General features: G+C 43.7%; 1 protein-coding gene across 1 annotated transcript in view; it reads left to right on the forward strand.

The window, feature by feature from the left end:
* The first annotated feature begins 15,807 nt into the window (after window positions 1-15,807).
* The window catches only part of LOC111973937 (pikachurin), a 45,177-nt gene continuing 35,160 nt past the window's right edge, over window positions 15,808-25,824 (forward strand). The window contains exons 1-3 of the mRNA XM_024001390.3: window positions 15,808-16,318; window positions 21,609-21,718; window positions 25,708-25,794. Of these exons, the coding sequence (XP_023857158.3) occupies window positions 16,213-16,318; window positions 21,609-21,718; window positions 25,708-25,794 (303 nt within the window). The 5' untranslated portion in view covers window positions 15,808-16,212. The remainder of the gene's footprint in view (window positions 16,319-21,608; window positions 21,719-25,707; window positions 25,795-25,824) is intronic.

Consider the following 25,824-nt stretch of genomic DNA (forward strand, 5'->3'; position numbering starts at 1 on the left):
TTTGATAAAGTTCTATAATACACATGCAGGATTTTAGATTTTTTTTTTCTTCATGATTTCATTCTTTGATTGCATCATGACATCACTAGGGGGTCAAACTCTGCAACTGCAGGTCAACCAATTATTACACCCTTACTGCATGATGGAGGATTAATCTACTAATCCCCAGGGTCAGTTAAGGCCATTCATCTGAAATAATCATAACAACAATCCTAATATTCATAATGTGTTTGTTGTGTTTAATAAAACGGAGTGGTGGCAGTTCTGGAAACCCGATTTGCCATGGCTAAAGATACTGAGATGTTTATGCTGCTGCTGCTGCTGCTGCTGCTGCTGCTGCTGCTGCTGCTGCTGCTGCTGCTGCTGCTGCCCACTCCGCTGTCTACACCCACTCTTCTGCCTATTTAGCTGCTGCTCAGTGCTCGGTCCCCTGCCGCTTCCCCTTTCTTGATCGGCAATGAACACCTAGGTCTGGTGTAGCCTACAAAACTTAATGTTGTATACAAAGGACATGGTCAACTCGGATATTGCGTTCCATGCCTCAGTAGGCTATTAAGCAGAAGCACGATTTCATGTTATTTTTTTTAGGAGGGGAGTTAGGCTTAACTGGTCATGCGATTTGCTAGCAACAACATTGAGCCATCATCAGTCAATTCTTGTAAAAATGTATGTTCTGCGTCACTACAGACCTGGGTTCGATCCCGGGCTGTATCACAACCTGGCCGTGATCTGCAGTCCCATAGGGCGGCACACAATTGGCCCAGCGTTGTCCGGGTTAGGGGAGGGTTTGGCCGCGGGGGTATTACTTGGCTCATGTCGATCTAGTGACTCMTTSTGGCGGGCCGGGCGCCTGCAGGCTGACCTCGGTCATCAGGTGAACGTGTTTCCTCCGACACATTGATGGAGCTGGCTACCGGGTTCAGCGGGCGGGTATTAAGAAGCGCAGTTTGGCGGGTCATGTTTCGGAGGACGTATGACTCGACCTTGAGACAAGATCAAAATTGGGGAGAAAAAGGGGGTAAAATACAAAAAACATATTTTTTTTAAATAACGGTAAATTCTGAAAATGCTTACATTTACATTTACATTTAAGTCATTTAGCAGACGCTCTTATCCAGAGCGACTTACAAATTGGACCTTACCTGTACCTATGTTTGTCCTGTACAACTACAGTTCTTCTAGGAGGTGTTGAAATTCATACTTTTAATAAAAACTTTTATTGAATACAATGACTGACTTTTTCCCTAATTTGTGTTGCTCAACTGGAGACGTAGTGGCCTTGACACACTGAGTTGAGCAACACAAATTAGGAAAAAGTCAGTGGTTGTATTTACATGTTGTATATAATAGACATGATCAACATCTTCGCACAAACTCACAAATAGTTTTTTGCCCCAATGCAAAACTCAAGTGGGGAGGCAACATATCCAACATAAGCAAGACACAGGGCACGTTCCAGCATATCACTTTCGCAAGGTCACCGCCTTTTAAAACGTGTTGCATTATGGGGATAAAAATTGTCCGACTTAACGGAAATCATGTGATCAAAGTTAAAAGGTTGACTGCAGTCTACTGCAAGTTTCTGCAGTTGCTCTTCAACCTTCAGCCATCGCCTGCATTGTGGGAGGCTCTATCGTCAACCAATCATTAAGGTGTTTTTGTTTGACCCACGCGAACGTGACCAAAGACATGACTGAAACAGGAACCAACATCATGTAGGCGGAGGCTAAAACAGACTTTCCTCCGTCGCRACGTCCTTCTAAGGCCCGTCTGCTAGCTTGCTAGCCCTGGCATGCTAGCTGTCTGAATCGCCGTGTCTCCAGCCAGCCCAACCACTCACTGGACCCCTATGATCACTCGGCTACACATGCCTCTCCCTAATATCAATATGCCTTGTCCATTACTGTCCTGGTTAGTGATTATTGTCTTATTTCACTGTAGAGCCTTTAGCCCTGCTCAATACGCCTTAACCTACCATTTAGTTCCACCTCCCACACATGCAGTGACATCACCTGGTTAAAACGTCTCTAGAGACAGTATCTCTCTCTCATCATTACTCAATGCCTAGGTTTACTTCCAATGTACTCACATCCTGCCATACCTTTGTCTGTACATTATGCCTTGAATCTATTCTATCACRCCCAGAAACCTGCTCCTTTTACTCTCTGTTCCGAACATACTAAACGACCAGATCTGTTAGCCTTTAGCCGTACCCTCATCTTACTCCTCCTCTGTTGCTCTGGTGATGTAGAGGTTAATCCAGGYCCTGCAGTGCCTAGCTCCACTCCTACTTCCCAGGTGCTCTCATTTGTTGACTTCTGTAACCGTAAAAGCCTTGGTTTCATGCATGTTAACATTAGAATCCTCCTCCCTAAGTTTGTTTTATTCACTGCTTTAACACACTCTGCTCTGAATCCTGGTTTAGGAAGGCCACCAAAAACCCTGAAATTTCCATCCCTAACTATAACATTTTCCGACAAGATAGAACTGCCAAAAGGGACGGTGTTGCAATCTACTGCAGAGATAGCCTGTAGAGTTTTGTCTTACTATCCAGGTCTGTGCCCAAACAATTTGAGCCTCTACTTTTAAAAATCGACCTTTCCAGAAACAAGTCTCTCACCATTGTCGCTTGCTATAGACCACCCTCTGCCCCCAGCTGTGCCCTGGACACCATATGTGAATTGATTGCCCCCCATCTATATTCAGAGCTCGTGCTGCTAGGTGACCTAAACTGGGAAATGCTTAACACCCCGGCCATCCTACAATCTAAACTTGATGCCCTCAATCTCACACAAATGATCAATGAACCCACCAGGTACAACGCCAAATCCGTAAACACGGGCACCCTCATAGATATTATCATCCTAACCAACTTGCCCTCCAAATACACCTCTGCTGTTTTCAACTAAGATCTCAGCGATCACTGCCTCATTGCCTGGATCCGTAATGGGTCTGCGGTCAAACGACCACCCCTCATCACTGTCAAACGCTCCCTAAAACACTTCAGCGAGCAGGCCTTTCTAATCTACCTGGCCTGGGTATCCTGGAAGGATATTGACCTCGTCCTGTCAGTAGAGGATGCCTGGTCATTCTTTAAAAGTGCCTTCCTCACCATCTTAAATAAGCATGCCCCTTTCAAAAAATGTAGAACCAGGAACAGATATAGCCCTTGGTTCTCTCCAGACCTGACTGCCCTTGACCAGCACAAAAACATCCTGTGGCGTTCTGCATTAGCATCGAATAGCCCCCGTGATATGCAACCTTTCAGGGAAGTTGGAACCAATATACACAGGCAGTTAGGAAAGCTAAGGMTAAGCAGAAATTTGCATCCTGTAGCACAAACTCCAAAAAGTTCTGGGACACTGTAAAGTCTCCTCCCAGCTGTCCACTGCACTGAGGCTAGGAAACACTGTCACCACCGATAAATCCACTATAATTGAGAATTTCAATAAGCATTTTTCTTCGGCTGGCCATGCTTTCCACCTGGCTACACCTACCCCAATCAACAGCCCTGCACTTCCCACAGAAACTCGCCCAAGCCTCCCCCATTTCTCCCTCACCCAAATCCAGATAGCTGATGTTCTGAAAGAGCTGCAAAATCTGGACCCCAACAAATCAGCCGGGCTAGAAATCTGGACCCTCTCTTTCTAAAATGATCTGCCGAAATTGTTGCAACCCCTATTACTAGCCTGTTCAACCTCTCTTTTGTATCGTCTGAGATTCCCAAAGATTGGAAAGCTGCCGCTGTCATCCCCCTCTTCAAAGGGGGAGACACTCTAGACCCAAACTCCTATAGACCTATATCTATCCTACCCTGCCTTTCTAAGGTCTTTGAGAGCCAAGTTAATAAACAGATCACTGACCATTTCGAATCCCACCGTACCTTCTCTTCTATACAATCTGGTTTCAGAGCTGGTCATGGGTGCACCTAAGCCACGCTCAAGGTCCTAAACGATATCATAACCACCATCGATAAGAGACATTACTGTGCAGATTTATTCATCGACCTGGCCAAGGCTTTCGACTCTGTCAAACCTGGACCGTCTGAAGGAGGAGRACTTCCATAAGGCTGAGGAGTTTGTCCAGCTCATGAGAATCCTCTATACATCCACACTCTGTGTGTCATGTGAAAAGAATGTGACCTGTGGACAGATCAAACCCATCCTCCACAAACTGGAAGAGCACTTCACTGTGAAGCATGAAGATACAACGTTTGTGGCAACCATCAAAGAGAAGGTTGTGGGAGAACCTCTCTGAGCCCTATCAGGATGAGKACATTCAACCCTTCCTGAATGAGGCCACAGCAATGGACCGCAGATTTAAAGGGAGGCCGGTGAGTGACGCCACCTGRGACAGGCTGAGGAAGACAACTGTTGAGGTCAATGTGACAGGAGCAACACCGGGGCTGTCAGAGGAGCCGGAACAGACAGACACAGAGCACCAGCAACAGGAGGAGGAGTCTGAAGGAGAAGGAGAGGAAATGGAGGACACAGTCCCTCCATTGTACAAAACAAGGAGTGCCTTGGAGGAGCTGTTCTCAGAGGAGGACAGAGAGTTGAGGTTGACGATCCAACAGGACACCTCGTCCCTCACCCTCAGCGAGCATGTTGACCTAGAGGTCGAGCTCTACAAAGGCCTGCCTCCCATCCCCATGGCTGAAGAGCCGGTGATTTAGTGGTGGTGGGAGAAGAGAGCTACTCTGCCCCTCCTCAAAAACATTGCAACAAGCTACCTCTGTGCTCAAGCCTCCACACCTTGCAGGAGGGTATTTTCAACTGCAGGGAACACATTAAGCCAGGAGAGGTCCCGACTTCTGCCAGAGAAGGCAAATATGTTGATCTTTCTCCAGAGAACTGCTAAGAACTGCTAGTCCTTTGCAGCCTACCTGCATTCCCCACCCGTGTTGCTCTATAACACTGGCTTATCTTCTGCAGCCTACCTGCATGTCCCACCCGTGTTGCTCTACACGACTGTCTTATCTTCTGCAGCCTACCTGCATGCCCCACCCGTGTTGCTCTATAACACTGTCTTTTCTTTTGCAGGAAAATATTGTTTATTTCATTTGTTTTACATTTCCATCATCACAACATTAGTCTATAATAGTGATTTGTTCAAAACATTGCTGTTTCTTTTGTTGTAAATAATTGTTTATTTTATTTATTTAACATTTCAGAAAATAAAGCAACGTTAATTCTGTTCTTAATTTGTTTTTTGTTTTTCTAGTAAAAAATAACAAAAATAACTGATAAGAATACCGTTAAAGTACAGATTGATAAGCAGTAACAGTAAGAGTAGCAATACTGTTAAAATCTTAACGATACCCATCCCTAGTGATCACACAGTCTTCCGGAACAGCTGGTGCTCTCATGCATGTTTCAGTGCCATTTGCCTCGAAGAGAGCATAGAAGTAGTGTAGCTCGTCTAGTACTGTAGGCTCGTGTCACTGGGCAGCTCTTTGCTTCCCTTTGTAGTCTGTAATGGTTTGCAAGCCCTGCCACATCCGATGAGCATCAGAGCGGTGTAGTACGATTCGATCTTAGTCCTGTATTGATGCTTTGCCTGTTTGATGGTTCATCGGAGGGCATAGCGGGATTTGTTATAAGCTTTCGGGTTAGAGCAAACCAAGCCATGAGGTCGAAGGAATTGTCCGTAGAGCTCCGAGACAAGATTGTGTCGAGGCACAGATCTGGGGAAGGGTACCAACACATTTCTTCAGCATTGAAGATTCCCAAGAACACAGTGGTCTCCATCATTATTAAATGGAAGATGTTTAGAACCACCAAGACACTTCCTAGAGCTGGCCGTCCGGCTAAACTGAGCAATCGGGGGAGAGGGGCCTTGGTCAAGGAGGTGATCAAGAACCCGATGGTCACTCAGGCAGAGCTCTAGAGTTCCTCTGTAGAGATGGGAGAACCTACCAGAAGGATAACCATCTCTGCAGCACTCCACCAATCAGGCCTTTATGGTAGACTGGCCAGATGGAAGCCACTCCTCAGTAAAAGGCACATGACAGTCCGCTTGGAGTTTTCCAAAAGGTACCTAAAGACTCTCAGATCATGAGAAACAAGATTCTCTGGTCTGATGAAACCAAGATTGAACTCTTTGTCCTGAATGCCAAACGTCACGTCCGGAGGAAATCTGGCACCATCCGAATGGTGAAGCATGATGGTAGCAGCATCATGCTGTGGGGATGTTTTTCAGCAGCAGGGACTGGGAGACTAGTCAGGATTGAGGGAAAGATGAATGGAGTAAAGTACAGTGAGATTGTTGATGAAAACCTGCTCCAGAGCACTCAGGACCTCAGACTGGGGTGAAGGTTCACCTTCCAACAGGACAATGACCCTAAACACACAGCCAAGACAACGCAGGAGTGGCTTCGGGACAAATCTCTGAATGTCCTTGAGTGGCCCAGCCAGAGCCCAGACTTGAACCCGATCGAACATGGAGAGACCTGAAAATAGCTGTGCAGCAAYGCTCCCCATCCAACTTGACAGATCTTGAGAGGATCGGCAGAGAAGAATGGGAGAAACTCCACAAATACAGGTGTGCCAAGCTTGTCGCGTCATACCCAAGAAGACTCAATGCTGTAATCAGTGCTAAAGGCGCATCAACAAAGTACTGAGTAAAAGATCTGAATACTTATGTAAATGTGATATTTTTTTATTTTTTTTATTTTTTATAAATTAGCAAAAATGGCTAAAAACCTGTTTTTGCTTTGTGGGTATTGTGTGTAAAATGATGAGGGAAAAACTATTTCATACATTTTAGAATAAGGCTGTAATGTAACAAAATGTGGAAAAAGTCAAGAGATCTGAATACTTACCGAAGGCACAAAAGTAAGTGGACACCCCTTCAAATTAGTGGATTTGGCTATGTCAGTAACACCTGTTGCTGACAGGTGTATAAAAACGAGCACACAGACATTAAATCTCCATAGACAAACATTGGCAGTAGAATCACCTTACTGAAGAGCTGAGTGACTTTCAACAAGGCACCACCATAGGATGCCACCTATCCAACAAGTCAGTTTGACAAATTTCTGTCCTGCTAGAGCTGCCCCAGTCAACTGTAAGTGCTGTTATTGTGAAGTGGAAACTTCTAGGATCAGCAATGGCTCAGCTGCGTAGTGGTATGCCACACAAGCTCACAGAAGGGAACTGCCGAGTTCTGAAGCACGTAGCTCATAARAATTGTCTGTCCTTGGTTGTAACACTCACTACTGAATTCCAGCTAAGGCCCCTTAGTTCCTGTGAAGGGAAATCTTAACGCTACAGCATACAATGACATTCTAGACGATTCTGTGCTTCCAACATTGTGGCAATAGTTTGGGGAAAGCCCTTTCCTGTTTCAGTATGACAATGCCCCTGTGCACAAAGCGAGGTTCATACAGAAATGGTTTGTCGAGATCGGTGTGGAAGAACTTGACTGGCCTGCATAGGGCCCTAACCTCAACCCCATCGCCTGGCCTAATTCCCCAACATCAGTGCACGACCTCACTAATGCTCTTGTGGCTGAATGTAAGCAAGTCCCTGCAGCAATGTTCCAACATCTAGTGGAAAGCCTTCCCAGAATAGTGGAGGCTGTTATAGCAGCAAAGGGGGACCAACTCCATATTAATACCCATGRTTTTGGAATGAGATGTTCGACGAGCAGGTGTCCACATACTTTTGGTCTTGTAGTGTATGATTGACATTTTTGTCAGTGTATGAGGGCATGTTAATTTCGATATTATAAAGAAAAACTTTAATAAACAATGGCAACGCTGCCATGTTGATCTGAGCCTTGCCGTTGGAAAACCACATTAGTGTCCAACTTTCGCACCTTCCACGACTACACTCCTTGACTTTAGTCTACAGTCGGTTGCTTAGGCCTTACCACTCAAACGCGCCCACAGACACGCAGTCTAATTAGSGATGTAGTCTTATTATTTTCATCATCACCACAAACATTGGCTAAGCAGGAGGCATACTGGCAGCCAGTGTTGTCATGTTATTTTTCAGCAACTCTGACTAGTGGCTAMGATATGGCAGCAACTACAAAGATTACAAAGAGACCTACATCATCACACAAAACGAAGATTGTTTTTGCTCCAATGCAATGTGTAGAGACCGCGGCCTGCTTGTTTAACGGCAATATCCGTTACAGCAGGCGGAGAAGGTTGTAGCCTTCAAAATGCGTGAATGTTCGTTCATATCGCTGCAGGGTTTTTATTTCAGCTGTTCAGAAATATGATTCAGAGACATAATCTAGTGGTTCAGAAGAGGGTGAGTAAAGCGAGAAATGTGAAGCGAGGTGTGGAGTGTGAGCGGCAGCTACATAGAAAAATAATTGTGCTTAAAATAACACATGCGCATAACTTGATCACTTGATCTATAGTTTGAGAAATATATTTCTAGAGAGCGGGACGGGGGCGAAAACGCCGTATTCCCAGCAATGACCTTAATAAAATGATAACTCCATGACAGTGCAGCACTGCTAACCATTTTTTTGGGTCAAATGTTTATTTGATCATTTTATAAACACATATCACAGACAAGGTGCAGACATAAAATCATTGAGGATGACACAGAAAGATGGTGGTCAGACGTTGTTGTTAGGTGTCCTCACCTTTTAGTTTATATAAACTTTCTCAATAAGACATGTCAACTATTGCCAGATTTYGTGCTTGCTCCTCCAGGTTGTGTAGTCTAGAACCTGTGCATTGGGTTTCTTGGCTGTATCTCATYAGAGCAGATGTCCTGTTTCCAGCAGGGTTAGGCCTGGCCAGAAGAAATGGACTCTGGGAGGTTTTACATTTTACATTATAATTGAAATAATTTAGCAGACACTCTTATCCAGAGCGACTGGATAAGAGTGGGGTGAATTAGGGTGAAGTGCCTTGCTCAAGGGCACATCGGCAGATTTTTCACCTAGTCGGCTCATTGATTTGAACCAGCAATCTTTCGGTTACTGGCCGAACGCGCTTAACCACTACCTGCCTTACCTGTGTAGAATTAGCATTATTTGGCTAATAGTGGGGGCTTCGAGGGAAAAAATGGTCCGGTTGTGGGGGCCTTAAGGTAAAAAGGAAATTAGAAATGCCTGGGCCTATTTTTCTATATCTACCATACTGTTGTGACACCCCCCCCCCACCATCTATCTGACGACTCAAACTGAATTCTTCCCCTGCTCTATCGTTCACTACAAGCTTCAACTTGAGACTGCCATCATTGAAGTTGTTTGTGGTGATGTCAAAATGAGTGGTGTTGTACAAAACAAAGTCATCAGCGATTGGATCATCTCCAACCAATCAGAGTATCAAAGCCAATGCCGAATTTTCTAAACTGCGATTTACCCACGTGTGTCCTGGCTCTGGCCCAACTCATCAGTTTCTGGGACCAATCAGATGGTCTAGAATGGATTTCCATTCTAGAAATCATTAGGGAGGTACTCATATCCAGATTCATTGTCATTGCGGAGAAGAAACTAACGTCTGTGGTGTAGCGTTTGGCCGTAGCAAGGAGTTTGGGTAGCCAGGCAACCATCTATCACCCCCTAGAACCAGAGAAACCATACTGCTGTGAACTCTCACTCTGCCAAACCCAGAGCACYGTCTACCACCCCCTAGAGACAGAGAAACCATACTGCTGTGAACTYTCACTCTGCCAAACCCAGAGCACCGTCTATCACCCCCTAGAGACAGAGAAACCATACTACTGTGAACTCTCACTCTGCCAAACCCAGAGCACCGTCTACCACCCCCTAGAGACAGAGAAACCATACTGCTGGGTGAAGACAGATGAGAAAAAGCCATAACACTGATGACTGGGTGGTTTGGGTATATGGGTATGGAACTTTAATGACAAACAACAATGTTATCTTTTCTCCTCAGAGCTTATAACAATTGCACAGATCATCAAGCTAGTTTGTTTGGTGCTGGTTCCTGAATTTGACGTCTTAATTTGCAGGGAGATATGATGTGTATGCAAGGCGTTAGAGATCATTGCAATCCAAATGGCACCCGTTTCCCCTATTTAGTGCACTACTTTTGATCATGGCCCATAAGGCTCTGGTAAAAAAAAGTAGTGCACTACGTAGGGAATAGGGTGCCATTTGGAACACATGCTTGCTCTTTAGCATTTTTCTCGGGGGAGTTCTAAATTGAATACAAGGATGCCACATTAGTAGCCAGGGGCACCACAGGATCCTATAAAGATGTGATAATGAACAAAGACATTGGTTTACAAAATAAGGAATTGTGTCTGATTTGATGTGTGCTGTAGGAATGTGACTGGAGAAGTAGAGGCCATAGAGGCTTTTTCTATGAGGATGGTATATTCAGTGTGGTTGTGAACAATAGTTCGACGAAAGTATCTTGTGAATAGTCAATCCAATACAAGAATAATAGGTATTCCAAAAAAATGGAATTTAAGTATGGTGTAATTATCAATACATAATTAATTTTTTTTTTTAAATGTAACCTTTATTTAACTAGGCAAGTGATTTAAAAACAAATTCTTATTTACAATGACGGCCTTCTCCGGCCAAACCCGGACGACGCTGGGCCAATTTTGCGCCGCCCAGCGGTACATCCAATCACARCCGGTATGTAATAGTCAGAAATAATAATTACTGCCCTTTTAAGAGGATACATCCATACGGTAGGCATCTACATTCTAACCCTAACCCTTTTAAAAGGATACATCCATACGGGAGGCATCTACATTGTAACCCTAACCCTTTTAAGAGGAAAAAATTATCCTCAGCAATCTAAACACTACCCATAATGACAAAGCGAAAACAGTTTTTTAGAAATTTTAGCAAATGTATAAAATAATAAAAATAGAAATACCTTATTCACGTAAGTATTCAGACCCTTTGCTACAGTATGAGACTGAAAATTGAGCTCAGGTGCATCCTGTTTCCATTGATCATCCTTGAGATGTTTCTACAACTTGATTGGAGTCCACCTGTGGTAAATTCCATTGATTGGACATGATTTGGAAAGGCACACACCTATCTATATAAGGTCCCACAGTTGACAGTGCATGTCAGAGCAAAAACCAGGCCATGAGGTCAAAGGAATTGTCTGTAGAGCTCCGAGACAGGATTATGTCAAGGCACAGACCTGTGGAAGGGTACCAAAACATTTCTGCAGCGTTGAAGGTCCCCAAGAACACAGTGGCCTTCTTCATTCTTAAATGGAAGAAGTTTGGAACCACCAAGACTCTTCCTAGAGCTGGCCGCCCAGCCAAACTCATCAATCGGGGGAGAAGGGCCTCGGTCAGGGAGGTGACCAAGAACACGATGGGTTCTTCTGTGGAGATGGGAGAACCTTCCAGAAGGACAAACATCTCTGYATCACGCCACCAATCATGCCTTTATGATAGTGGCTAGACGGAAGCCACTCCTCAGTAAAAGGCACATGATAGCCCTCTTGGAGTTTTCCMAAAGGCACCTAAAGACTCTCAGATCATGAGAAACAAGATTCTCTGGTCTGATGAAACTAAGATTGAACTTTTTGGCCTGAATGCCAAGCGTCACGTCTGGAGGAAACCTGGCACCATCCCTGTTGGTGGCAGCATCATGCTGTGGGGATGGTTTTCAGCAGCAGGGACTGGGAGACTAGTCAGGATCGAGGCAAAGATGAACGGAGCAAAGTTTCAGAGAGATCCTTAATGAAAACCTGCTCCAGAGCACTCAGGACCTCAGACTGGGGCAAAGTTTCACCTTCCAACAGGACACCGACCCTAAGCAAACAGCCAAGACAACACAGGAGTGGCTTCGGGACAAGTCTCTGACTGTCCTTGAGTGGACCAGCCAGAGCCCAGACTGGAACCTGATCGAACATCTCTGGAGAAACCTGAAAATAGCTGTGCAGCAACGTTCCCCATCCAAACTGACAGAGCTTGAGTTGATCTGCAGAGAAAAATGGGAGAAACTCCCCAAATACAAGAAGACTCGTGGCTGTAATCACTGCCAAAGGTACTTCAACAAAGTACTGAGTAAAGGATCTGAATACTTATGTTCAGTGGCAAGAAAAAGTATGTGAACCCTTTGGAATTACCTGGATTTCTACATAAATTGTGCATCAAATTTGATCTGATCTTCATCTAAGTCACAACAATAGACAAACAYAGTGTGCTTAAACTAATAGATTATARTATTTTTCTATGTTGAATACATCATTTAAACATTCACAGTGTAGGTTGGAAAAAGTAGGTGAACCSCTAGGCTAATGACTTATCCAAAAGCTAATTGGAGTCAGGAGTCAGCTAACCTGGAGTCCAATCAATGAGACGAGATTGGAGATGTTAGTTAGAGCTGCCTTCCCTATAAACACTCACAAAATTGGAGTTTGCTATTCACAAGAATCATTGCCTTATGTGAACCATGCCTCGAACAAAAGAGATCTCAGAAGACCTAAGATTGAGAATTGTTGACTTGCATAAAGCTGGAAAGGGTTACAAAAGTATCTCTAAAAGCCATGGTGTTCATCAGTCCACTGTAAGACAAATTGTCTRTAAATGAAGAAAGTTCAGCACTGTTGCTACTCTCCCTAGTGGCCGTCCTGCAAAGATGACTGCAAGAGCACAGCGCAGAATGCTCAATGAGGTTAAGAAGAATCCTAGAGTGTCAGCTAAAGATTTACAGAAATCTCTGGAACATGCTAACATCTCTGTTGACGAGTCTACGATACGTAAAATACTAAACAAGAATGGTGTTCATGGGAGGACACCACAGAAGAAGCCACTGCTGTCCAAAAAAAACATTATGCACATCTGAAGTTTGCAAAAGTGCACCTGGATGTTATTCGGTGGTTTGCAAAATATTCGGTGGTTTGATGAAACTACAGTTGAGTTGTTTGGAAGGAACACCCAACACTGTGTGGAGAAAAAAAGGCACAGCACACCAACATCAAAACCTCATCCCAACTGTAAAGTATGGTGGAGGGGGCACCATGGTTTGGGGCTGCTTTGCTGCCTCAGGGCCTGGACAGCTTGCTATCATCGGCGGAAAAATGAATTCCCATGTTTATCAAGACATTTTGCAGGAGAATGTTAGGCTATCTGTCCGCCAATTGAAGCTCAACAGAAGTTGGGTGATGAAACAGGACAATGACCCAAAACACAGAAGTAAATCAATAACAAAATGTTTTCAACAGAAGAAAATACACCTTATGGAGTGGCCCTGTCAGAGTCCTGACCTCAACCCAATTGAGATGCTGTGGCATGACCTCAAGAGAGCAGGTCACACCAGACATCTCAAGAATATTGCTGAACTGAAACAGTTTTGTAAAAAGGAATGGTTCAAAATTCCTCCTGACCGTTGTGCAGGTCTGATCCGCAACGACAGAAAATGTTTGGTTGAGGTTATTGCTGCCAAAGTAGGGTCAACCAGTTATTAAATCCAAGGGTTCACATACTTTTCCCTCCCTGCACTGTTAATGTTCATACGGTGTGTTCAATAAAGACATGAAAACGTACAATTGTGTGTGTGTTATTAGTTTAAGCAGACTGTGTTTGTCTATTGTTGTGACCTAGATGAAGATCAGATCAAATTTTATGACCAATTTATGCAGAAATCCAGGTATTTCCAAACGGTTCACATACTTTTTCTTGCCACTGTCAATGTGATATTTCCATTTAAAAAATATATATAAATCAGCAAACATTTCTAAAAAATCAATTTTAGAATAAGGCTGTAACCTAACAAAATGTGAAAAAGGTCAAAAGGTCTGAATACTTGCATTTTTGCCCTCAGAACAGCCTCAATTCACCTGGGCATGGACTCTAAAAGGTGTTGAAAACAATCCACAGGGATGCTGGCCCATGTTGACTCCAATGCTTCCCACAGTTGTGTCAAGTTGGCTGGATGTCCTCTCGGTGGTGGACCATTCTTGATACACACCGGAAACTGTTGAGCGTTAAAAAAACAGCAGCGTTGCAGTTCTTGAAAAAAAACAGTGCGCCTGCCTGACACCTACTACCGTACCCTGTTCAAAGGCACTTAAATATTGTGTCTTGTCCATTCACCCTCTGAATGGCACAGATACACAAGCCATGTCTCAGTTGTCTCAAGGTTTAAAAATCCTTCTTTAATCTGTCTCCTCCCCTTTATCTACACGGATTGAAGTGGATTTACAAGTGACATCAATAAGGGATCATAGCTTTCACCTGGATTCACCTGGTCAGTCTATGTCATGGAAAGAGCAGGTGTTCTTCATATTTTTATTGTAGACTAACCCGAGACTGAAGGTGTTCTTAATGTTTTGTCTACTCAGTGTTGACCAACTTTAGACTGTAGGTGTTCTTAATGTTTTGTTTACTCAGTGTTGACCAACTTTAGACTGTAGGTGTTCTTAATGTTTTGTCTACTCAGTGTAGACTAACCCTAGACTGTATCTCATTCTATTTTACTTTCTTTCATTTTTTCATTTTTTCTATTCGACTTTCTTATCTTGGTTTCATTAGAAAATAAGAGATCAACTTGACTCTCCTATAACCCTATAGAGGAAAAATAGTTGAATGTTTCTGTGCTCGGGTAATGAATTCAACAATTTCCTCTCGACTTCTCCTTGTGATTCCTCATTTCCTTCCCAGGCAAGGAAGGTTACATTTGTGGTGACCTGCAGGGAAAGATAATAGAGGTTGAAGAGGAGTGTTAATAAGACTGACCACAGAACAGTCATTGACATTCTCAGTGTAGATTTAACAGACTAATCCCACAACGTGGATTTTACACCGAGCAAGGTGTATCTGTGCCATGTTAGAATAATATAATGTGTTTGACATAGATTTACGTCCTAAATGGCACCCTATTACCAATATTGTGCACTACTGTGACCAGAGCTCTATTGGCCTTCGTCAAAAGTAGTGTAGCTAATATATAGGGAATACGGTGCCATTTGGGAYTCAMKTCATGGAATAATTAAAACGGTTTGATACGGGACATTTGGGACTCACATCATGGAATAATTCAAACGGTTTGATACGGGACATTTGGTGGAGGAATAGAAAGGAAGCCTCTGAACTTTATGATGAGTAGGATTATCACAACAGAGTAGACATCTTCTATCCTATGAAGAGCTTTGATTGGATTTATTATGTTATTAAAATGATCGGAGGTAGTTATTAATCCTATCCATTATGGGGTTCCGATGTGTGTGTGTGTGTGTGTGTGAGAGAGCGCTATACTAGACAACATGCAGCGCTACAGCAAATATTAACCTCCTAATTCTACATTTCACATGTTCCTTCGTTTCGATTAGAGCTGTTTCAATTGCTACACGGCTTTGCAAGATGGCCTCTGTTTTCAATAAAATAATAATACATTTCCCGGCGAAATAAGACATGAGTTCTTCATGGGATTCTTCTATGGGGGGTGGGGGGGGAATTGGCAAATTTACTTAAGCCATGTGGCTGATCTCCCCAGAAAACGTATCTATCAGTGAGCATTAACACACAGCGAGAGAACCCAAGTAATTTCCCTCAAGACAATTGAGTTTACCAATCAGTCCTCTTACATGGTCAAATTAGTTATACCCGAGTCAGCGAGTCATTGTTTTGAAATTAGAGTCAGCACTACATACCTATGGCAGGMTACAATACCTTTATTAAAACCGACTTCTCTTTAAAAGTTCATATGAAATATTGAATTCAATTAATKAATTCATGGTTTATTTGTTTTCTATTACGCGCGCGTCAGTGTGTTTCTATATTAGTCTGAGTGGCTGTAGTGAGCTGCCAAGTCTCCAGCTGGGTGGATTAGACTCCTGTTATCCTCTTAGCTCTAAATGTCCCCACGTTTCGTCTCTCCTCTGCCATTTCGCAAACTTCTAAATCACAAGACGAATGACAAGAAGAAGAGTGTCGCGCGTAAAATTAGTACSAACTCGGAATTCCAGATTGTGTTTTTTTTTACGTTTACGCAGGACACTTGTCTCCATTTGCCGTCGACAATGTCACAGTAACTCGTGGTGCGTTCAACTGATCTTAATAGCTTACAATCTTATCCGTGTCAAACCTCAGTTGCCTTCCAAACATAATTACCTTTTCATTTGCGTTCTTTGGGAGCAGGTTGTGAGGAACTTTGAATGACTAGTTGTCTTTGTCATCAGAAACTTTGATCAGTTGCGTCTCTCGTCAGTTCTTATAATTAAACGCAAGGAGTTTTTTGTTGTTGCATGTAGCCTAAAATGACCATTTGACCTTTTTAACTTTAGAAAAAGATATGGAGTTTACCAGTAAACAGAGGAGCGTTTTTTATATATTGTTTTTTTCAATATGCATGATCAACGTTTCTTTTTCTGCGAAAAGGACCAACGTTCGAAGATCGGGTAAGTTGACTATTGATCATATTCTCGATTGATATGTAGGCCTTGGTCAAGAGATGTTTCTTCTGATTTTAATAAACATCAAAGAGAAATTCATACATATTATAATTTTGTGAATATTCATTTGGCCTACATCATTTACTGCAGAATCAAAAGGAACTATGACCAATTTTCTGATTGTCATTTCCACATAGTACATGAATTGTTACATGTTTTGKAATACAGTAGGACAATTAGCCATATTACTATATGGTAATAAACTCATAATAACGCTAATCTGAAACAAGTCTGTGTCATCATACTAGGTGATAGACACATTATCATACTAGGTGACAGACACATTATCATGCTAGGTGACAGACACATTCTCATACTAGCTGCCAAGTGCCAGGCACATGTCAGTGTTGTTTCTGTCAGTGAGGAAGGGGATTTGCAGAAGTACACAATTTATACTGAGTAGTAGTGGAGGAGAGAATAGGAGAGAGCTTGTCTAGAGGAACATGGTATATATGGTGTACATAATGTTGTATGCCTTGATTTACCACATGAGGACCTTTGGATACCCAAAGACTCCTGTGCTGAGCACACATGCTGCATTTGTTATTAAATGGGCACACAGAGGCGTTACACCTCCCTTCCTCCATTTTACACATCCCTTAACAGCTACAGTTTGTCTAACCACTGTATTACATGCGTCATAAAAAATGCACAGCCCTTGAAATGTAAAACATAAAAATGTGCCCTCTTGTACTTATTAACAAAGTGATACGATTGCAGAGTGACGTCTATTACTCTGGTAAAAAAATGTGTCTACAAGAGTCTGGTAGCCGAAACCTACTGCCCTAGACCTACTGTATAATGTATTGTAAACTTACTGCACCAGACCTACTGTATAATGTATTGTAAACTTACTGCACCAGACCTACGAATAATGTGATGTAAACTTACTGCACCAGACCTACTGTATAATGTGATGCAAACTTACTGCACCAGACCTACAGTATAATGTGATGTAAACTTACTGCACCAGACTGACTAAAATGAGTTCCAAGTTAAAATGTCTCTCTTACTGTAATAGTAGCAGTCAAAGAACGACATCCTTGGATGTGCCTTACTCTGTTGTTAAATCAATCAATCAATCAATCAATCAATCAATCAATCAATCAATCAATCAAATGTATTTATAAGGCCCTTTTTACATAAGCAGTTGTCACAAAGTGCTTATACAGAAACCCAGCCTACTTTTATAACACCTCACAGGTGTTATTTAAGTCAGTTAGTCATTTGACATTTATCTCAATTAGTAACCGTTAACTTGTGGCCTGCTCGCTGGCCATCAGTGATCATTATCACTATAGAGGAACATTCAGAATGTTTTCAGTGTGTTCATTTTACTGCAGCTTGGTGACCTGATGTTGGTCAGCAGGAGTATATCGGAGCATACCCTCATCAWCAACAACAAATATGTCTTTCAGGGATATTAAGTGCTACAATGTTTGGGTTCTAGTCTACTGTGACTTTCTCTATTTCCTGTGATAGTGTGTTGCTCTGTCCGCCTGACCTCTAAGCCTTTTGGATTGACACTATTATATATCTCCCTGTAGTGTAGACTGAACTCAGAGCAGTTGTTTCTGACACACAGCTTGTATCCTGATCTCTTTCGGGCGGCGACGGCGGTATGTCTTTGTATTCTGCGGTGTGTTTCCAGTCATYCTGATCACATTCTACGAGGAGGTTGACAGGGACGTGTCCACRTGAATCACATCCCCTCTAAAACACAAGACTGGGGCAGCGTCCCAAATCGCATCCTTTTCCCTACATAGTGCTACATAGGGAATAGTGTGGCATTTGAGACACAGTCGACACTCTTAGAAGAAAAAGGTGCTATCTAGAACCTAAAATTATTATTTTGGATTTCCCCATAGGAGAACCCCTCGAAGAATCCTTTTTGGCTCCGGGTAGAACCATTTTGCACAAAGGGTTCTACATGAACCCAAAATGATTCTACCTGGAGCCAAAAATGTTCTAACTGGAAAAAAGGGTTCTCCTATGGGGACAGCTGAAGAACCCTGTTGGAACCSTTTTTTCTAAGAGTGTAGGAGTACTGCGGCATCTGAAGAACGACTGACTCCTCCTAATTTAGCCTTAAAGCAGGGATCATCAACTAGATTCAGCTGCCGTTTTTGCACGATTTTTATTTGAGCGGCTGGTCAGTGGACCGGAACATAATTACAAATAGTTTGTAGACTTCAAATTGACCGCAAGAAGCCCAAACAGATATAATATTTGACTGAAACATAATAATTTCAAACATTGCTTACATTTGCATGGTCACATATATCTCTCTATAATGCGTAGGAATACTTTGGAACAGATTGCCAAATTAAAACTCACTTGGAGCTGATTGTATTTAGTGTTTTTATGGTCTTTATATGCAACAACAACAACAAACAACCATGCCTAAAAGCCAGTTGGGACCCTGCCTAAAAGCCAGTTGAGGAACACATGCCTTAAAGGCCGTTGGGGAACCATGCCTTAAAAAAGCCAGTTTGCGGGAAACCATGCCTTAAAGGCCAGTTGGGAACCCTGCCTTAAAAGGCCAGTTTGTGAGAACCCTGCCTTAAAAAGCCAGAAATTGAGGAAACCCCTGCCTTAAAGCCAGTTGGAACCCTGCCTTAAAGGCCAGTGGGAACCCTGCTAAAGGCCAGTTGGGGAACCCCTGCTTTTGAAAGCCAGTTGGAACCTGCCTTAAAGGCCAGTGGAACCCTGCCTGAAAGGCCCAGTTGGGGAACCCTGCCTTAAGGCCAGTTGGGAACCCTGCTTTAAAGGCCATTGGGTAACCCTGCCTTAAAGGCCCAGTGGGAACCATTGCTTAAAGGCCAGTTTGGGGCACCCTGCTTAAAGGCCAGTTGGGCGACCCTGCCTTATAGCAGTTTGGGGAACCCTGCCTAAAGGCCAGTTGGGGGAAACCATGCCTTTAAAGCCGTTGGGAACCCTGCCTTAAAGGCAGTTTGGGGAGCAAAAGCAGGGAAACCTGCCTTAAAGGGCCAGTTGGGGAACCTGCTTGAAAGAGCAGTTGGGAACCATGCCTTAAAGGCCAGTTGGGGAACCCTCGCTTAAAGGCCAGTTGGGAACCCTGCCTTAAAGGCCAGTTGGGGAACCCTGCCGTTAAAGGCCAGTTGGGTAAACCTGCCTTAAAGGCCGTGGGGACCCTGCCTTAAAGGCCAGTTGATTGGGAACCCTCTTTAAAAAGGCATATGGGGAACTGCTTAAAGGCCAAGTTGGGTAACCTCCGCTTTAAAGGCCAGTGGGGAACATGGCCTAAAGGCAGTTGGGAGACCTGCTTTTAAAGGCCAGTGGGAACCCTGCCTTAAAGCCAGTGGGGAACCGCCTTAAAGCCAGTTGGGAACCCGCCCTAAAGGCCAGTTGGGAAACCTGCCTTAAAGGCCAGTTGGGGAACCCTGCCTTAAAGCCAGTGGGAACCCTCCCTGCCTTAAAGGCCAGTTGGGAACCCTGCCTTAGAAGCACAGTTGGGAACCCGCTTAAAGGCCAGTTGGGGAACCCTGCCTAAAGGCCAGTTGGGAACCCTGCCTTAAAGCGCAGTTGGGGAACCCTGCCTTAAAGGCCATTGGGGGAACCCGCCTAAGGCCTGGGACCGCTAAGGCCAGTTGGAACCCTTCTTTAAAAAGGCTAGTTGGGGAACCCTGCCCTAAAAGGCCAGTTGGGTTAACCCTGCTTAAAGCCAGTTGGGTAACCCTGCCTTAAAGGCCAGTTGGGGAACCCCTCTTAAAAAGGCTAGTTGGGAACCCTGCCTTAAAGTCTTGGCAAAGTTGCCTTTTTGTCTTCTTCAGAAAAAACATAGTAGCTTGAGGAAAGGGGGAAAAAATGATGATGACAAACTCTTGTGTGACAACAAGGGCTTTTTTATCCTAGACGCTGCACAGTCTTGGTGTAACGTACCGGAAATGCTTTGTAAAATCCTAAAAACTATCCTAAACCACTACATCTTACTGCAGACCCCCACATTATCACATCATGTACTGTCTGCTTGGAGATCCATGAGCATTCTATTCTATTCTATAATTTCAATTCTATTAAATTTGATTCTAAGAATCAGTTCTACCATGACCTACTCGAGTGCACCTGGGGACAGGAACAAGTCAACTTCACATGCGGCATTTTCTGCTCAGAGAGCAGTGCAGCTCCCTACATGTCCTTTCCATTTGGCCATGGAGGTCTGCTCCCTATCAGACATTTACCCCAGTGGAAATATGTCCTTGCTTGCCCTCTTCTCCTCTCCCCTCCCTTCCTCTCCTCTCCCTCCCTCCTCTCACCTCCCCTCTTCTCCTCTCCCCTCCCCTCCCCTCTTCTCCTCTCCCCTCCCCTCCTCTCCTCTCACTGCTCTGGAAAGGTCTGTTCTAAGTGCAGTGCTGACATTAGGTTCCAGCAAGTGAGTCATAGTGGAAGTTTTGGTACATGTATCTACTATGTAGTGTTTTATTCTGGCTGCCTGGGTCTGTYTGTATCCCAAATGGCACCCTATTCCCTACATAGTGCACTACCCATGGGCAATGGTCAAAAGTAGTGCACTATATAGGGAATAGGATGCCATTTCAGCGCTCGGAGATCCATTCAGACAGAAAGGGTACCAAGTTATGTGTCCTCTTCAGGAGCCACACTGATGACGCAAGTGTTAACTCTCCACACTTTCACATCAGGGAAAATAATTAGGCAAAGACCAATGAGACCATCAGCATCACAAGGAATTTACCATGAAGAATGGGTCTGATTGTGATTATTAGCCATGGCAGAGCGAATGCATCTTTTGTGTCATCATTCAATAAGCCTTATTAAAGGTGCTGTCTGAAATATAAATTAAATCACCTCGGAAGTCTGGGGTGTGGAATGACACCATTATTTTGGTCACTTCCACACCCCAGACTTGCATCAGAGCTTTATTCTATGGGTGCTTACTCAGAAGGGCATTATATGAAGAGATTCATTAGGTCTTCTGAAAATTCTGGTAGTCTGCAGATGCATTGTCATGTCAAATATTAGCAGTGTATCTGTTGCGGCAGTCAAACACATCATTTTTAYAACAGCATGTGTGCGTTTTGACTCTTGAACTCATTCACAGAGGGACAGTATTTGTACTGTATTTATGATTACATATTGGTTGTAGATCACTCTTACTTGTTGCTTCTTGGATTGTGATTGACCTGTAACCTCTAATGAGTCCCACTGCCTTTTCACTTTGACCCATTGTGATGACATCATTTCCTGGCCCATACAGAGCGCCTCAGCCCTCCATTGGACATCCAGTTGGAGATGGTGAACTGCACAGCCGTCAGTGTGCGCTGGAAGATGCCCCGGCGTCATGTTAGCACCATCACAGGCTACAAGGTAACAATTGGCTTACATACACCAACACAGTGGTCACGTTTCAGGCCGACCACTTTGCAGTCGTCTGTCACATCTCACAGTGCCTGGTTTAACATATCAGCCGAGCACATCATATGATATTGCAATCTGATACCCGCATCAGCTCGACAGCAATGTAGTGGGTCTGGAACGTGACCATACACAGTACATGGAACGCGGTGTGCAGTTCACTACCCATAACAGATGGATGTTTTCAAGCAGACTTATTTGTTTAATGTTACATGACATGAGGTCAAGCATAACTGTCTCTATCTGCAACTGTGTGAATGGTAGCATCCCAAATGGCATCCTATTCCCTATATAGTGCACTACTTTGGACCAGAGCCCTATTCCCTTTATAGTGCACTACTTTGGACCAGAGCCCTATCCCCTTTATAGTGCACTACTTTGGACCAGAGCCCTATTCCCTTTATAGTGCACTACTTTGGACCAGAGCTCTATTCCCTTTATAGTGCACTACTTTGGACCAGAACTCTATTCCCTTTATAGTGCACTACTATATAGCCCTCTGGGCCCTGGTCAAAAGTAGGGCTGGGAATTGCCCGGGACCTCACGATACTTAGGTACCGATACGATATGTATTGCGATTCTCATGATTCTATACGATGTTCCAAACATATTGCTCACTATATGTCCCGGGAAAAGGCAGTTAACCAACTGTTCCCCGGGCGCCGAAAACGTGGATGTCGATTTAAGGCAGCCCCCCACACCTCTCTGATTCAGAGGGGTTGGGTTAAATGTGGAAGACACATTTCAGTTGAATGCATTCAGTTGTACAACTGACTAGGTATCCCCCTTTCCATAATAAGCACGGTGGTGGATGTTTGCTGCAGAGAGAACATGAGAACATGAGTTTTGATTAGTCACGGAGAAGTCATGGAAATAAAAGACATATTGAACCACTATTGAAGATGGAAAACATGCTACAGGATCAAAAATATAGTTTAGTTGTAGGTACAGCCTACTAGCACTTGCTAACGCTACCTNAGTTTAGTTGTAGGTACAGCCTACTAGCACTTGCTAACGCTACCTAGCAAAAAATATATATTTACAGTGCCTTTGGGAAAGTCATCAGACCCCTTAACTTTTTATTATTCTAAAATTGATTAAATAAATAAAAATTCCTCAGCAATCTACACACAATACCCCATAATGACAAAGCAAAAACAAGTTTTGAGAAATTTTATATATTTTTTAAAAATTGACCAAAAAATATATAAAATAATAATAATAAGTATTTAGACCCTGAGATTCAAATTGAGCTCAGGTACATCCTGTTTCCATTGATCATACTTGAGATTTTTCTACAACTTGATTGGAGTCCACCTGTGATAAATTCTATTGATTGGACATGATTTGTAAAGGCACACACCTATCTATATAAGGTCCCACAGTTGACAGTGCATGTCAGAGCAAAAACCAAGCCKTGAGGTCAAAGGAATTGTCCGTAGAGCTCCGAGAGAGGATTCTTTTGAGGCACAGATCTGGGGAAGGGTACCAAAAACATGTCTGCAGCATTGAAGTCCCCAAGAACACAGTGGCATAAGTTTGGAACAACCAAGACTCATCCTAGAGCTGGCCGCCCGGGCAAACTGAGCAATCAGGGGAGAAGGGCCTTGGTCAGGGAGGTGACCAAGAACCCGATGGTCACTCTGACAGAGCTCTAGAGGTCCTCTGTGGAGATGGGAGACTCTTCCAGAAGGACAACCATCTCTGCAGCACTCCACCAATCAGGCCTTTATGGTTGAGAAGCCAGACGGAACACACTTCCCAGTAAAAGGCCCATGACAGTCCGCTTGGAGTTTGCCAAAAGGCACCCAAAGACTCTCAGACCATGAGAAACAAGATTGTCTGGTCTGATGAAACAAAGATTGAACTCTTTGTCCTGAATGCCAAGCGTCACGTCTGGAGGAAACCTGGCACCATCCGAATGGTGAAGCACGGTGGTGGCAGCATCATGCTGTGGGGTGTTTTTCAGTGGCAGGGACTGGTAGCTAGTCAGGGTCGAGGCAAAGATGARYGGAGCAAAGTACAGAGAGATCCTTGATGAAAACCTACTCCAGAGCACTCAGGACCTCAGACTGGGGTGAAGGTTCACCTTCTAACAGGACAATGACCCTAAACACACAGCCAAGACAATGCAGGAGAGGCTTCGGCACAAGTCTCTGAATGTCCTTGAGTGGCCCAGCCAGAGCCTGGACTTGAACATGATAGAACATCTCTGGAGAGACCTGAAAATAGCTGTGCAGCAACGCTCCCCATCCAACCTGACAGAGCTTGGGAGGATCTGCAGAGAAGAATGGGAGAAACTCCGCAAATACAGGTCTGTCAAGCTTGTRGCGTCATACCCAAGAAGACTCAAGGCTGTAATCGCTGCCAAAGGTGCTTCAACAAAGTACTGAGTAAAGGGTCTGAATTTTTATGTAAATGTCATTTTTCAGTTTTTTATAAATTAGCAAACATTTCTTAAAACCTGTTTTTGCTTTGTCATTATGGGGTATTGTGTGTAGATTGATGAGGGAAAAAAACGATTTAATACATTTTAGAATAAGGCTGTAACGTAACAAAATGTGGAAAAAGTCAAGGGGTTTGAATACTTTCCGAATTAACTGTACATACACTGAACAAAAATATAAACCAACATGCAACAATTTCAAAGATTTTACTGAGTTAAAGTTCATATAAGGGATTCAGTCAATTAAAATAAATTCATTAGGCCCTAATCTATGGATCTGTGTGTTCAGTGTGTATATATATATTTTTTTAAATATATAAACATTGTGATATGTAACTGTATCGATGTTTCCCCCATCACTACTCAAAGTAGTACACTAAGTAGGGAATAGTGTGCCATTTGGGACACCAGTGTTTCTTATTTGACAGCAGTCTGATGACCTTGTGTGAACGTCAGCTAAGGCCTCATTACCATCGTGGATCAAGAAGCATTGATGCTCCTGTTTCTCTCTCAAACTGACATAAAGTGAAGAGAGAATACTGTTTCTGCTCCTCATTCACATAAAGAGAAGAGAATACTATTTCTGCTCCTCATTCACATAAAGAGAATAGAGGATACTGTTTCTGCTCCTCATTCACATAAAGAGAAGAGAGGATACTGTTTCTGCTCCTCATTCACATAAAAGAAGAGAGGGATACTGTTTCTGCTCCTCATTCACATAAAGAGAAGAGAGGAACTGTTTCTGCTCCTCATTCACATAAAGAGAAGAGAGGATACTGTTTCTGCTCCTCATTCACATAACGGAACCTTATTGTACTGGACCCAGGCTTTAGCTGTGAAACACGTACCACACACACACAAACAAACACACACACACACACAAACAAACCACACACACACACACACACAACACACACACACACACACACACACACACACACACACACACACACACACACACACACACACACACACACACACACACACAAGCACATGCACACACACACACACCTGCATACATACCTTCATGTGCGCACACACACACACACACACACACCACACACACCACACACACACACACACACACACACACACACACACCACACACACACACACACACACACACACACACACACACACGCACACGCACATGCACACACACACCTGCATACATACCATTCATGTGCACACACACACACACACACACACACACACACACACACACACACACACACACACACACACACACACACACACACACACACACACACACACACACACACACACCACACACACACACACACACACACACACACGCACCCTCTGCCATACACTATCCCACTTACCATTCTCTCCACTTCACAGAAGGGCACTTCACCTTGTTGCCACCTTGTACATTTTCTAAGCCTGACGATAGTATACTGCACAATCTTGAACACAGGCTGTGTGTGGGCGTGTGTGTGTGTGCGTTCGTATGTATGTGTGTGTTTGTCAGGTGTTCTACACAGAGATGAGGAACAGTCGGCCAGTGAGTACTGCCGTGACGCTGGAGGTGCCTCTCAGTCTGGACATGCTGACCACCGTAAGTAACGTGTCCTCTCCTCAGAGTGAT

Source organism: Salvelinus sp. IW2-2015, linkage group LG15 (assembly GCF_002910315.2).
Source record: "Salvelinus sp. IW2-2015 linkage group LG15, ASM291031v2, whole genome shotgun sequence".
In the NCBI taxonomy this organism is placed as follows: Eukaryota; Metazoa; Chordata; class Actinopteri; order Salmoniformes; family Salmonidae; genus Salvelinus; species Salvelinus sp. IW2-2015.